Here is a 14808-nt window from a genome sequence, read left to right on the forward strand (position 1 = left end):
TTAGTTAATCGTTACTTGTCATGCACAATAGATTCTACACACCGATAAATTTGGACTTGCATTCTTGGCACGAGTGATTTTATTTTGATTTGCAAGATTTTTCATTCGATTATCCTCTTGTCATAAAGATTTCTTTAATGCTTACGTCATTCTATCATAAATGTGAACAAACAGCAAATATTTGAAACCATCGGAACAATCGATGTGTTTTAACTCCGAAACAGCGTCTGACGTTCATTATAGAGAATTTCAAAAGGCCTGTCTGCAGCGGTTAATAAAAGAGGACACATATAAATGCCGCTGTGTTGTGCTTGATGTTTTACGCCATATTGCCTTAATTTAGCAATAGGTGAGTTTCATAGCTCATGCGTTAGACTTTGTGAGCTGGTTAAGAAAACAAGATTTTTATAAGGAAGGAAGGCGGAAAATATTTTATAATAGTATTACTGCTATGAATTTCGGAGGTTTAAAGTACAATTACAAAGTACAAAATGTAATTATAAGTAAAAGTCAGTGGAACGTAAACCATCTGCCGGTGCATTTTTGGATTTTTCTGCGCAAAACTGAAGTAATATATTCAACTAATAACATATTTAGTCGCGGATAAAATTCTGTCCCGAAGCAATAGTTCGGAATACAACAAAGAGCAACATGCTTTGTTCGAAAGTTTTGCTTTTGTTCCTGATGTTTTGTTCTCTCCAGAGAAGCGATGGGATTTCAAGAGGAAAACTAAATTTAGGTAGGAATCAAGTTATATTTTTTTTTATTTACGGTAAAAGCACATTATTTTACTAAAAGATAACTTTGAAAAGAGAGGAAATACAAACTGGTGATTAACATTGCAAACAATAACAAAAAACCACAGAAAAATGCGTACAATTTACCTGTTTAAACTTTAACAGGCTAATGGGTTTTAAAGTACTTGACACTTTCGGGTCTCACACTTCCTAACTGTTGTTATTTTTTTTTCTGTTGATTCGAGTCCAATCAAAACTACTCGACTTTTCAACCGAACTAGAAACTAAATCTGCAGAATAATGTGGTAATATCCTTCAGGTGGCAATGTTTGTTAAATGTAGGAGAATTTGGGTTCTAGTTTTGTTTTACTGATTGACTTAATTGAAATGCTGTCTTAATGCAAGGTAGTAAATGTAATGGGATATTTTCAGAGATAATGGTGTATTTATGTGCTGTAAACAGGGAATTGTTTCGCGCTTTCTGTGATTAATTTATCTTCGTGTAGTTTAAATTCGCGATCCTTCCCCAAATTACAGTACAATATCCTTTGAAAACTTTTTTACGTTACATACACGTAGTCTTCGTCAAGTTAAACGAATTGTGAAGAAGTTAAATACATTGAACTTACGGAAAGTGACCTAAGTGATATTTAGCATTTGTCAGTATTGTGCACGCCAATATCTATTGTTTTGTTATCGGAAAGGCTAAATTGTTTCAGTTGTGTCAATATTACATTTAAGATTTATCAATTTTCAGCAATTAACTGTTTTTTATGATTGACTGAAAAATGACGACAATTTCATAACTTGAAATAAACTATAAAATTTCACATATATACCTTTGTTTTATTTTTCTTAGCGGAAAAAGAAATTCGGAAATTAGTTGGAAAAAAACTCTGTAACCTACATAAAAGTACCAAGTCAAACAATCAGCAAAGGACAGGTATGGAAGTAAGTAAATTAACATGTCAGTTTGCAGCAAAATATCAAAAGCATGAAACGTAAATAGACAAATAAAAGCAAAAAATTGATCTAGATAACTCCATCATAACCATTTTTCATCGCAACAATTTCTACATGTTTATATATGTGCATTGAGTACCAAAGAGGGCATGTAAATCAAGAAGGTTGTGAAGTTACAGATGCAATGACAAATCCTAATATTCAAATATTTACAATCTTATCATGTTAACAAAAAAGTATTTTTAAGGGTACTAGCTAACAGTATTTTGTTTAAATAAAAGTGCGTAGTAATTTTCCAATGAAATGCACACACACACACACACACACACACACATATTGATTAAGGTCAGATTAAAGGCAACATATAAGTTATTTTCTCTGGGTGAAAGTCGAGATCTGATTTTGTTTATCTCTTTTAGCATCAGAGTTCTTAAGACGATATTAATCCTACGAGGAGGAATGACCCGGCCAGCAAAAGCTATATTTTTATAGCCTAGCTGGCCGAGTGGTCTAGGGCGTTGGACTTAGTGCAGTTCGAGTCCCGCGGAGGGAATGACCAAACATTTGCATCGCAAATTTGACAGTTCTAACATTGTTGGAATTTTTCAGACCCTTCTATAAGTTTACGTTATCTTCGCGGTATCAATTTCATTCTGAGACTTAGTATAATATTGATTTGTTGTGACATACATCATTAATTTGATTGTTTGTTTGTTGGGGTTTAACGTCCGAGCAGCAATATTTCAGCCATATTCAGACGATGAACATGAAACTAACGACAAAATGAACATGAAATGATGATGAAATGAAAAAGGGATGGGACTCAAGGACAATGGAGTCGACAAATTTTGATTATCATTGAAAATAGGGAGAGGTGGGTAGGGTTGGGAAATTTAGCCTCCTGTGGTGGAGCCCTATGGTTCCTACTCCGGGAGAATACCACAGTCGGGTTCTTTAACGTGCGAGGAACGTGGCATCTTTCCCAACACGGTGCACCACTATGGTTTGCGGTCAGGTTTCCGTATTATAGCCTGACAACCCCAGCATATAACACGCCAGGGGTACCCCATTCAACCACCTGGGGCACACATCCCAGTTGCTCTGTGGGCAGAGCGCCCTAGCCCCCGGCTAGGGTTCTGAGCACTATTTAGTCGCCTTTTACGACAAGTTTAGCGCTGCTGCAGGCCTATTCTTTTAACACCCGGACCTGCACGGGGCATCATTAATTTGATCCTCTATCCTATATTATAACATCTATATGAACTGTCCCGTACTACCATACATCGTATACTAAGTTACAGCCCTAGATTAATCCTACGAGGAGGAATGACCCGGACAGCGAAAGCTAATACCTTTATTAGAGATCAATAATATGAAATCTTACATTTGTGCAGTTTTTCCAATACGCAGATAAATGCGGTTCCAGTGATTAAAACAAGAAGAGTGGACGGGAGAAAAAGCGGGATACAAGGTTATAAATACCTTGTTTTGTCCTAATTATGCATAAAGTCAGCAAACTTTTCCAATAATCAAGGGTTTCCAACCCTCAGACTCCGTCCGGCTCTGCCACTGCGAAGATAAATGCAAAATGCATCTTTTAAGTCACAGATATATAGTTATAGTCTAGAATTAGTCATTAATCAACCCGCATGCCGTTCGAATGCATACGAATAGTTCCCGCTCATCACAGCTGAAGGTTGCACTTTTTGTGCCTCTTTCAATGTTACTGATATTTTAAATGATTCCGATTACTTTTAGATCTTTATTGCAAAATGAAAATCATCGGCCATTTCCACTCTACCAAAATAACCATATACAGGTGCACATCATATATACTTTTCGCCCAAAATGTAATGACAAGTTATTTTCCCGTTGTGACATCAACAAAGAAGAGAGAGACAAAATATAATTTTCGCAAACACATCCTGACAAATTCTTGAGCGGGAATGTCTGTAACATGCTCAAATCCATGAATTTATAGACAGATCACATTGATCGAGATATGAACTACACGTCTTTTTCATAAGTTCAAATAAACTATAGTCAATGGTTATTAGACAGTAACTGTAATAGTATTTGATGACTCGGACTTTTTAACGACCTTGAATACAATTATAGGCCTCTCACGGTCAATGTCAGTGTTGGTAGCGGAGCCTAGCCTTCGGGATATCTGACAGAAGAACTCTGGCAGGGCTGTTATGTAGACGCTCTGACCATTGCCAGACCCCACGTGGATCTGGTAGGGTTTTCCCACTTTTTCGTTCTTTTTTATAATGTCTAACGGTTCCCAACTCTAACTGTCTTAGACGTATGTCTACGGAATAACTGCGAAATATTACTCGAGTTTATTTTTTTTTCCTATAGATAGTGCCCTTATGATATTTAAATGATGAGTAGATTCACAGTATAGAAATTCAAAAACATATCTTATTTATTTTTTTGTAATAAAATATAAGAAATATTTAAAAAGCTATGAAAAAAAATAAAGCTGAGAGATAATTAACATTTTAAATTTTCATCCCTCGCCATAATCCTAGCGATACGTTTTTCTTCGTAACCGAACGAACGTTACGTATTATACTATTAACTCAATAAATAAATGGCCCAGCTTGTTGAGGCATTACTTTAATTTTGATTATAATTTCAATGAAATCAAAATGAGTTAAACCTTAGTTTGAGCACTATTTTTACCATAATTGAGGTCATTCAACATAACAAAACAGATGATCCCTATTGGTACGTCTGTTCGTCCGTAAATTCACTGGAAATCTCTAGTACTACATGTAGGAAACACCTTCATTTCATTTGTAATTAAGTACGTCAATTTTATAGGAAACACGTGATAACTATTATTTCACTTGTCAAAATGAAAGTATTAGTACTTTGAAACACGTGATTGCCATTGTATCATTTGTCATAATGAACGTCAATGTACTAGGAAATATGCTATTGTAATCACTTGTCATAATGAACGTCATTGTACTAAGAATCACGTGATTACAATCATTGCATTTGTCATGATAAAATTCATACTACTAGGAAACACTTATTACTAGTATACCGAAATTCATTATACAAGGAAATATGCTACTTTCATCCCTTACTCATCATTCCGAACTACGGAGTACTAGGAAACACGTGATTTTTATCCTTCATACTGATCATTATATTTCTTGAAGATTTAAAAACTCTTGAAGTCCTAGATTGCGATGATTGGATAAAATCGCTAAAAGCAAAAACTAGTGGAAGTAACTTCAGTGGTAAAGTTTTAAGTTGGATCACTAAGGTGTTCAAAAATGCAACCAATCGACGATTGAAGAAGAATCTGTTGGGAAAGGTTTGTGTAACTTAGCAAGCTTTGATTCCTAAAGAATAAACAAGCGATAGAGAAAACATTTGGATTAAATAAGACATAAAACAAAAAAGACTGAAAAATAACTTTTCATATAATACAGCAGTTTATGGTAGTAACCTGCATGTAGAATTCTTACTTTCATCCTGAAGGTTTTCAGGGAGTGAGTCAGTAAACGGTAACAAAAAGAAATTAGATGGAATGGGTTTTCGTAACCTGAATCTAAATCTTGAATGAAAGAGATTGGATGAAGGTTTTGTAAAAATCAACAAGGTTCAAATATTGAATGATAGGAAAGTCAGATGTTCAGTACATTTTTCATTGACATCAAGAAAGCCTTTGATGATGTTGGTTTGATACGAAATACTTCACATGTCCAACAAAAGAACAATATTCTATATCGTGTCATTTCGAAGAGCATATACACGTAGTATTTCCAGAAGCTGAATGATAATATCGTTTGACTCATGTTTATTGGAAACTGTTGCATTAACATCGCAGATATACTTTCTAAGCTTGTCTATTAGATATAATGATAGATGCATATTCCCTAATTATAAATCGCAATTAATTAGTTAAGAAAAGGAAAGTATTTTGTTTCAATTTAATTTTCATGAACATTTAATATATAAGTTTCTATATCTATGACTTGCACAATAACACGGTCTTCTTCGTAAATATAGTTTTATTGATAGTGATACAATTAAAACACCGAAATATATTCTGGCGATGATATTTGTAACAAATAATGTTTAGGTGCATATTCACGTATATCACACAACAATCCATGTAAGTTCTTAAGGATTTTTTTTTTGGTTATATTCAGCCATTTTTGTAAGATATTCGGACTCCTCTGGCTTTATCCAATTTATAACATTAATATTTTCTACCCATTGGCCTCCACTTTTCTTTTCATAACTTCATTAAACAAACCTTCAATATTTTGTGTTTGTTTGTTTGTTTGTTGGGGTTTAACGTCCGAGCAGCAATATTTCAGCTATATTCAGGCGATGAACATGAAAGGGATGATACAATGAACATGAAGTGATGATGATGAAAAAAAAGGATGGGACAGAAGGATAATAGGGTCGACAAATTTTGATTGCCACACGAAAAGGGGGTGGGTGGGTAAGGTTGGGCAATTTAGCATCCTGTGGCGGAGAGCAAAGGTTCCTACTCCTATCTAATACCACAGCAGGGTTTTTTAACGTGCGAGGAACGTGACATCTTTCCCAACATGGTGTACCACTATGGCTGGCGGTCAGATTTTCCGCATTATAACCTGACAACCCCAGCATATAACACGCCATGGGTACCCCATTCCACCACCTGGGGCACACATCCCAGTTGCCATGTGGGCAGGTCGCCTAGCCCCCTGGACAAGCTTAGAGCTGCTGCAGGCCTATTCTTTTGACATCCAGACCTGCACGGGACTAAATATTTCGTGAAAGGTTTAACTAAATCCATGTTATTTCTGTTTTTTTATATAAAACCTACTAATATAAAACCTAAGGAAAATCTATAGGAATCCCGCCAAAATCCTAATATCTCAAAAACGAGCATAATGATCAATCAATTTTTCTATCAGCAAACATCCTTAGTGTCTATAGAATATTAGTTAATTTCATGTATTTACAAAGTAAATTGTCATGAGGTCAAATATCAAAGTCTTAATTATTTTTTTTTACGTCTGCTAAACATGATTAATGCTGGAAGTTTTACAACAGTAAGGAGGAAAACAGTTAAATGTATTCAAAGAAACATAAAGTGTATAAGAATATAAACTTACTCTTTTAATTCTCCATACATTTAAACCTGTCCAAACCGAAACCTGTCTAAACCGAAACCCTTTGAAAGACGTCCTTTTACATCAATTTTAAAATGTATCGAACCTGACTAAACCGCGCAGTTGTTTAAACCTAAAATTTCGACTGTCCAAACGGGTTCGGCTTAGACAGGGTTCACTGTACAGCAATATTTCTACTGCTTAAAATACATTTAGTTTCTCTGTTTTTGTAAATTTGCAGTGGCGTGCACAAACTCATCGACAAACATCGCAAGAAAATTTTGGATGTACTCGGCACAACTTTTAGAATGATACCTACACATAGCGCAGTCAACATTCATCACAAACTGACTCCATCACCAAATATACCGCATTGGAAATTTGATCCGTTTAATCGACCTGGTACTGGATAAAGAAAGAGTGATACATTCACTTTATAATTTTCGTACGAGTATGTGGTTTCAATCTTTTTTCTACTATCAAAAGATATGTCCAAAATAGCAGAGAACTACGACACGAATTGATCAACTGGCTCCTATTTACTTGTGTGTGAATGTTCGATTGCGGGATTTTAAAATCGTGATTTTGAAATAATTGTATTATTCAAAATTATGTAATAAATATTTGTTTGAAAAATACATTGCGTTCGTTCGTTTTTTGGAAACTAACACATCGGAAAAATCTTACAGTTATACAAAAAAAATATTTGTTTGCATTAAACGTTTAGTCCACGTAAGTCTGAAGAGAAAACATGAATAAGAAAAGATAACTCTGCAAAGAGTAATCAAGGGAACCAAGGTTATAGCGGTAATCAAAAGAATGAAATCCAGGGACAAAGACCAGAAATGGAAAACAGACACACACAACAAAGAACATAAAGTAACTAAAATCATAGATACAAAGTAACAAACGTAAATGAGCAACTCGGACTCCACTAAAAACTGAGAGCATGGACCAGGTGCACCAGTAGGATAAGCGTCCTCTGCTTTTCAAGAAACACCCACCGTGTTGCTCATAAAACGTCAAGTCCGGGGTAGACAAACGAGGAAAGGAAAACTGACCCGTAGAATAAATCTGTTTTCATGGTGCAGATGGATACATCATAACGATCCACGAGTTCATGATGACGACCATAAAACTTCTGTAGTGATGACTTCAATCTTGTAGCAACATAACCCTGTTCCAGAAGCCTATTTGTGAGAGTTCTAGCGCGATACAAAAAGTCTGCGTAGCTTCGGCAAGCTCTGGCATAACGTATAAGTTGTGATATGAACACTCCATACCCAGAAGCCGAAGGGATGTTGCCACAGATGAAAGGAAAGTTGACAATTCTGAATGAATAGTCACCACGTTTGTCGTAAAGTTTGGTCAATAGTTTTCCTTTACCATCGAGTGTAGGTCAAGATATGAGGCTGACTTCACAGTGTCTGTAGTAGCCTTTATCTAAAGTTCTTTTGGGTAGATGAGATGTATCAAATCCCCAAAATTAGGATTGTTTGGGGATAATACGTCATCTATATAGCGGAAACTGAGATTGAAGGATCTAGCCAAACGATATTCTTTCTTTCTGATCAGATCAGCTATAAAGTCAGCCTCATAAGAGTGAAGGAATAGGTCAGCAAGTAAGGGAGCACAATTACCCATTGGAATGCCGACTGCTTGTTGAAAAACACGTGCACCACACTGGACAAATATGTTGTCGATTAAAAATTCCAACATTTTGTAAACATCTTCCTCTGTATATTTGGAAGATGATTTGGAATTTTTCTTACGAAGTGTGAGGAATCTCTACTAAGAACTACATATTTGTATCTAGGTGTACCATCTTTTTTGGAAAGACAACGATGTATAATGTTTTCAAGTCGGGATTTTAACTGAGTATGGGGAATAGAAGTATACAGTGTTGAAAAAAATCATAGGTTTTAATGCAGTTATATTCAGATAATAGTCTTGAACTGATTGTCTTCAAAATATCTTTCGAATTTTTCAGGATCCACATTGAATTAATACCACTACGGGAGTAACAAGTGTTGTGATAGGACTGCAGACCCTCTTTGACAGTTGTGAGTATAGAAGTTAAAAGTTTTGAAAGGGGTTTGGTGGTACATTTTGCAGATCCAGCTATGAAACGTTGTTTGTATGGATTCTTGTGAAGTTTAGGAATCCACCGTAAATCACAAAGGGTTTATTCATATGTCACTCACCTGCCCTAAAAATATCGTATTTATTTCAGTTGTGACGGGACAAATGCGCCATTCAAAATAAAACCAAATAAATTGCACTTAGATACTGAAATTACCAGCTAAGCAGACTACTGAAGTGTGACATGAGATTGCTAAAAACTCACGTACCAAATGCATAACCATATTTCTAGGAATGATATGACCACTAAGTCGCACTATAGAAGTGCGCAATGTTGTCGCCGCATACAGCTTTATAGCTCTACATGTTGTCATCAACTATAACATGGCATGGTGTGTCTAGCAATATACAATACAATAATGCAGTTATGAGATCTTCACACTATGCAAATGTTGATGTCACGATGTCATCCTGTTACATTTCAAGCTTATTACCACAAAATCAAAGCACTTAAGGTAAATCTATATAAACCAAACTTCTTGATGATCTATGCAAAAATTACTATGCACTCAATGGTTTGAGAGAAAATGTCAAAAAATCAATAATAATATGGGTTTTTACGATAGTAACTATCCAAGCGGATCTCATTTGACCGGCCACTAGAAGATTATATTAGTAAGTGTATCTTCAATAAGAAGTGGTATATCAACAACCAGCTCTGGTGAAGCTCAGCCATAGGGATAACCGCTCAGAATATATCCTTAATCTTTCGTCATGGCATATTAACAAAGTAGTTGGAATATTATTTCGTATCCCAATTGGTTTTTCGATACGAACGTTAAGAGGTAGTTATTATTCAATTGAAAAGGAAAGTCGAGTTTAGAACCTGTTTTTATCATGGATGTTATTACTGTTTTTCTGATCAACATAATTGATGTTTAATTCACAATTCCGTCTTTTTTATATCTTTTCAAGTCAATTTCAACTCCTCTTTTTAAAAGAATAATCAAGGTTATAGCGGTAATCAAAAGAATCCAGGGATAAAGACCAGACATTGAAAACAGACAAACACAACAAAGAACATAAAGTAACTAAAATCATACATACAAAGTAACAAAAGCAAATGAGCAACTCGGACTCCACTAAAACTGGGAGCATGGACCAGGTGCACCGGTAGGGTAAGCGTCCTCTGCTTTTCTAGAAACACCCACCGAGTTGCTCATAAAAAGTCAAGTCCGGGGTAGACAAACGAGAAAAGGAAAATTATGACCCGTTGAATAAATCAGTTTTTATGGTGCAGATGGATACACCATAACGATCCACGAGTTCATGATGACGACCATAAAACTTCTGTAGTGATGACTTCAATCTTGTAGAAACATAACCCTGTTCCAGAAGCCTATTTGATAAAAAATCATATTCACATTTATCAACAATCCGATATAAGACTGCAAATATTCATTAAAAACTTTCGGCTAGATTCAAGACAGCCATACTTGAATGTTAAAGAGAGTTTTTCAGCAGATCTAAGCCTGTCATAGCGAAGTAATAAGCGTGCCCATCTGTCGGATACGCCGCTATCCGAGATGAGGAGGCGTATATAACCACATTCCAAAATGTGCCAACAGGTGTGGAACATTTTGCAGTTTACGAACATATGATATATCTTTTCTAAATTTCTTTATGGAGCCATAACTGATGACAAAATTTCTGCCTTTACCTTTTTTCTTATTTTAGGATGACAGACAAAATTAAGCATTTTCTTTGTTTCCGTCTCATTTTTAAATATTCTTGCTTCAAATTGATTTTTTTGTAGAACTTGTTACACTCATATTTGCAGCCTGGTGTTTAACAAACACTAATCAATTAATTTTTTTCATATTGTCCTATAGGTTAGAACCTGCATTAGTTGCAGTATGCGAGGATATTACTTACTTACTTACTGCCCTTTACGCCACTGGCATGTAGGGCAGCAACGAAGTTTCTCCACTCTTGTCTATCATTGGCAAGTTTCTGTAATGTGCCACAAGTCTTCTTATGTTCTTTGACTTCTGCTTCAAAGGTGCGTCTTCAGGTGATCTTTGGGCGTCCTCTCCTGCGTCCAGAATAGGGCTGTTTTTGTGTTGTCTTTTGGGTCTTTTCGCAGGACATGTCCCAACCACTTCCATCTTTGTTTCATAATGATGGTGGCCATGTCTTCTTGTTGGCATCTATTAAGGAGGTCCTGATTACTGGTCTTAAGAGGCCAAAATATTCTTAGGATCCTCCTCAGACTCCTGGTGTGAAAGGTTGAGAGTTTGTGTTGGTCTCCTGTTATCCTCCAGCACTCTGACCCATAAAGCAGGATAGGCAAGACGCAACTGTTAAACAATTTTAGTTTGGCGCGGATAGTGTACTGTCCTGATCTTCAGACAGGTAGCAAGCTATTAAATGCTCCTCTTGCTTTTGAGAGTCTAAGGTGGATGTCGCTCTCCGCACCTCCATCAGTTGTAACTATACTACCGAGGTATGTGAATTTGTTGGTAAAAGGTAGACATTGTTCGTGCAGTTTGATAGGTGTTGGTGTGTTTACATTCAACATCATAACCTCGATTTTCTTTTTGTTGATGTTTAGCCCAATTTTCCTGCAAAATTCTGAAGTTTCTTGGTCTTTTCTTGTATGTGTTGGTGGGTGTGAGAAAGCAAAGCTATGTCATCGGCAAAGTCTAGATCTTCCAAAATGGAGAAGGTATTCCATCTGATGCCTCTTGGTGTATCTTTCGTTGTTTGTCGCATCACCCAATCAATGGCTATGATGAAAAGTGTTGATGACATAACACAGCCTTGACGCTGTTGTTTCCGACTCTGCATCTGAAGTTCGTGTAGAAACTTTTGATGACGTCTATAAGTTGTTGTGGTATTCCGTATGATCTAATTATTTTCCATAAACTTTCTCTATGTATGCTATCAAAAGCTTTTTCAAAATCTATAAAGTTAATATAGAGTTGTCTCTGCCATTCAGTGCTCTGCTCAATAATATTGCGTAGCGTGAAAAGTTGGTCGATGCAGCCTCTACCTGGTCTAAATCCAGCTTGTTCCTTTCTCAATAGTTCATCTACAGATCTTGCAATTTTTTTGATGACAACTTTGGCTAGTGTCGTACTTGGGATAGAATCAAAGTAATACATCGCCAGTTATTACAATCATTTAATGACCCTTTCTTTGGTAATTTTATGATGGTTCCTTTGTTCCACTCATCTGGTACTTTGGTCTTATTCTAGATATCTTGGAAGATGGGATGGAGAATTTTTGCGGATAGGTATGGATCGTTTTTAAAGAGTTCTGGATTGAGATTATCACTACCTGGTGCTTTGCCACTTTTCAGACTTTTGATTGCTGTTATGATTTCAGATATTTCTGTTGGGTCTATATCTATGTCAAGCTCTACTTCTGCATCTTTAATTTCCGGTTCTTGAGAAGGTGGTGGCCTGTTAAGTAACTCTTCAAAATGTTCTGTCCACCTTTTTTCTTGAGCGCTTTCTGAGGTTAATATGTTACCCTGTTTGTCTTTGACAGGTAAATTTAGAGATGATCTATTCTTCCCACAAAAAATCCTTGTAATTTTGTATAATTTACTCTGTTCTCCTTTCTGTGCTGCTTCTTCTGCATTATTTGCTAGCTCTTCCATAAAATTCCGTTTGTCTGTTCGAACTAGTTTCTTAACTTCTTTTTGTATTGAGCTGTATTCATGTTGGAGTCTTTCTTTTAGCCGAGGTGATTTGGTCTTATCTCTTTTGGCTTTAATCTCTCTTCTATTATTTATTGTTTTCCGAGTTTCAGGTGTTATCCAGTCCTTATGTTTTTGCTTTTGTCGCAAACCTAAACACTCTTCGCTTGTTTTTGTATATATGTCGGTTATTTTGTTCCATTTTTCATCAATATCATCCACAACATCAACGCTTCATAGCGATTCTTGAGTGTTATTGAAAAGTCATTTTTTTACCTTCAAGATGTTAAGTTTTTCTGTATCATAACGAGTGGTTGTAACTTTCTTTCCAGCTGCTCTGAGCTTGAGTCTGATATGTGCTGTAACAAGTTGATGGTCACTTTCTACATCAGCTCTTCTTTTGACTCTTACATCTAGCAAAGATCGTCTCCACATTCCATTTATCATGATGTGGTCAATTTGATTTCTGTCTCTTAAGTTTGGTGAATACCACGTTAACTTGTGGATATCCTTATGAGGGAATAGTGTGCCTCCAATGACATAGTTGTTGATGTTGCAGAAGTCATTTAATCTTTCACCATTTTCATTCATACTACCAAATCCATGTGTACCCATAGTTCTTTCAAAGTTCAAGTTGGTATTGCCTACTTTTGCATTCAGGTCACCCATGGTTATTTTGATGCCATGATGTGGGGTTTGATCTAACTCCTGTTGAAGTTGCTCATAGAATGCATTTTTGTCTTCATCGCTGGCATCATTTATTGGAGCATAGCACTGAAGTAGCGTCATATTAACTTGCTTACCCCTCAGTCTAGCCATGATCAATCTGTTGCTGACTGGTTTCCATTCCATCAGGGTTCTGTCTACTCCTTTCTTTAGAATGATGGCTACTCCCTCCTGATGTTTAAGGGAACAAAAATTTCGTAACTGTTTTCCTTTGTTTTTTTTCTTGGAAAACTGCCTGACTCTTAAAAGATTCTTTACCATATAGCATTCGTATATTCTCATGTTGTATTACTTGATAATATCTCTAAAATTACTTGAACAACATATCTTAAGGATGAGTATTGCAGGTGCATCAATATACCCGCAGTTAAACAGTTCTTTACCATCGACTCATTAAGGTAAGCATTATCAATGTTAGAACTGTGGTAGTTAGAGAGTTCTGAATATGTTTTTGTCAAATTTATGATATTTGTTTTTTTCTAAAGATATCAAGGATTTCAAACGTTTATGATATATTTTAAGATCTTGCATCTACAACAATATGAGTAGACAAAAATGATGGGTCGGTCTGTTCGTTTATGAGCTATAAGCATTTGAAATTTTGGCAGGGAAAGAATTTCTGTAAATATTCCAAGAGTTCTGTTTTAGAGGGTTTTATCAATAAAAAAACCTGGAAGAAATAAAATAGATTTCATAAAAACTTCTCAGATAACATTTTAAGGAATGTTTAGAAACTATTAAAAGAAAATAGGGGGGTCACTGAGCAAAATATATATAAGATGAATAAAACCAGACGAGTGTGCACAACTGCCAAGAATGACTGAATGAGTGCAGAAATCATCCTGACGGACATGTATCTCTGAAACAATACACATTAGAATTGTGTTAAGTCTGTCAAAATTGGAAGATGGAGTGATGTATAATGCGTTGAACTATACCGATACATCATTAATGTAAAAAATGTTTATTGTAGGGGCTTCATTCCAAGCAAACTTCCATCATCTTCCACAGGATGACTTTCAGATATCTTGTTGTAATGTTTATTATAGGAGCAGTTCTTCCATGTGTAACAGGATCTTGTAAGTTATCATAGATAACCAGAACATTTAATTTGTACAAATCTGATGTTAACTCATAGAGTACTTGAATAAGGTTGAAAATTCATTGTTAATGGAATATAACTTAAGGACAACCAATTTGGAATATGAAACTAGAGAAACTGGAAATGTGTATTTGGGAATGGAGCATATTGAGGTGTGGTAATTAATATATGAAATTTGTAAATTGTATTAGAGCCATCGGAATTGAATAAACCCAGTTGGTTTACATTCTTTTAAATCTAAATTTAAGACTGAGTCAATAAATATTATGGAATGTCTTTTTTTAACAGATCTCATTGTGAACACTAGATATTTGATGTACTCTTACGGTGTTTACTTGGATGGCAATATGACAT

At 35.6% G+C, this 14808-nt stretch overlaps 1 protein-coding gene across 1 annotated transcript; it reads right to left on the bottom strand.

The window, feature by feature from the left end:
* Nucleotides 1-12176: 12176 nt before the first annotated feature.
* Nucleotides 12177-13634, bottom strand: LOC148597954 (uncharacterized). The gene is made up of 2 exons (XM_088562137.1): nucleotides 12903-13634; nucleotides 12177-12764 (listed from the first exon to the last, which is right to left on the bottom strand). The coding sequence occupies exons 1-2, from the start codon at nucleotides 13632-13634 to the stop codon at nucleotides 12177-12179; spliced, it is 1320 nt and encodes a 439-aa protein (XP_088418263.1).
* Nucleotides 13635-14808: the final 1174 nt, after the last annotated feature.

Source organism: Perna viridis, chromosome 14, assembly GCF_037379345.1.
Source record: "Perna viridis isolate PV_CMFRI_1.1 ecotype Kerala chromosome 14, ASM3737934v1, whole genome shotgun sequence".
NCBI lineage: Eukaryota > Metazoa > Mollusca > Bivalvia > Mytilida > Mytilidae > Perna > Perna viridis.

Bases quoted from the DNA above. Each gene is read 5' to 3' on its own strand.
- LOC148597954 (XM_088562137.1), bottom strand. From the start codon at position 13,634: ATGAGAATATACGAATGCTATATGGTAAAGAATCTTTTAAGAGTCAGG. The intron at 12,765-12,902 runs GTAAAAAAATGA...TTGCGACAAAAG, and splicing joins AAAAACTTAACATCTTGAAG to CAAAAACATAAGGACTGGAT.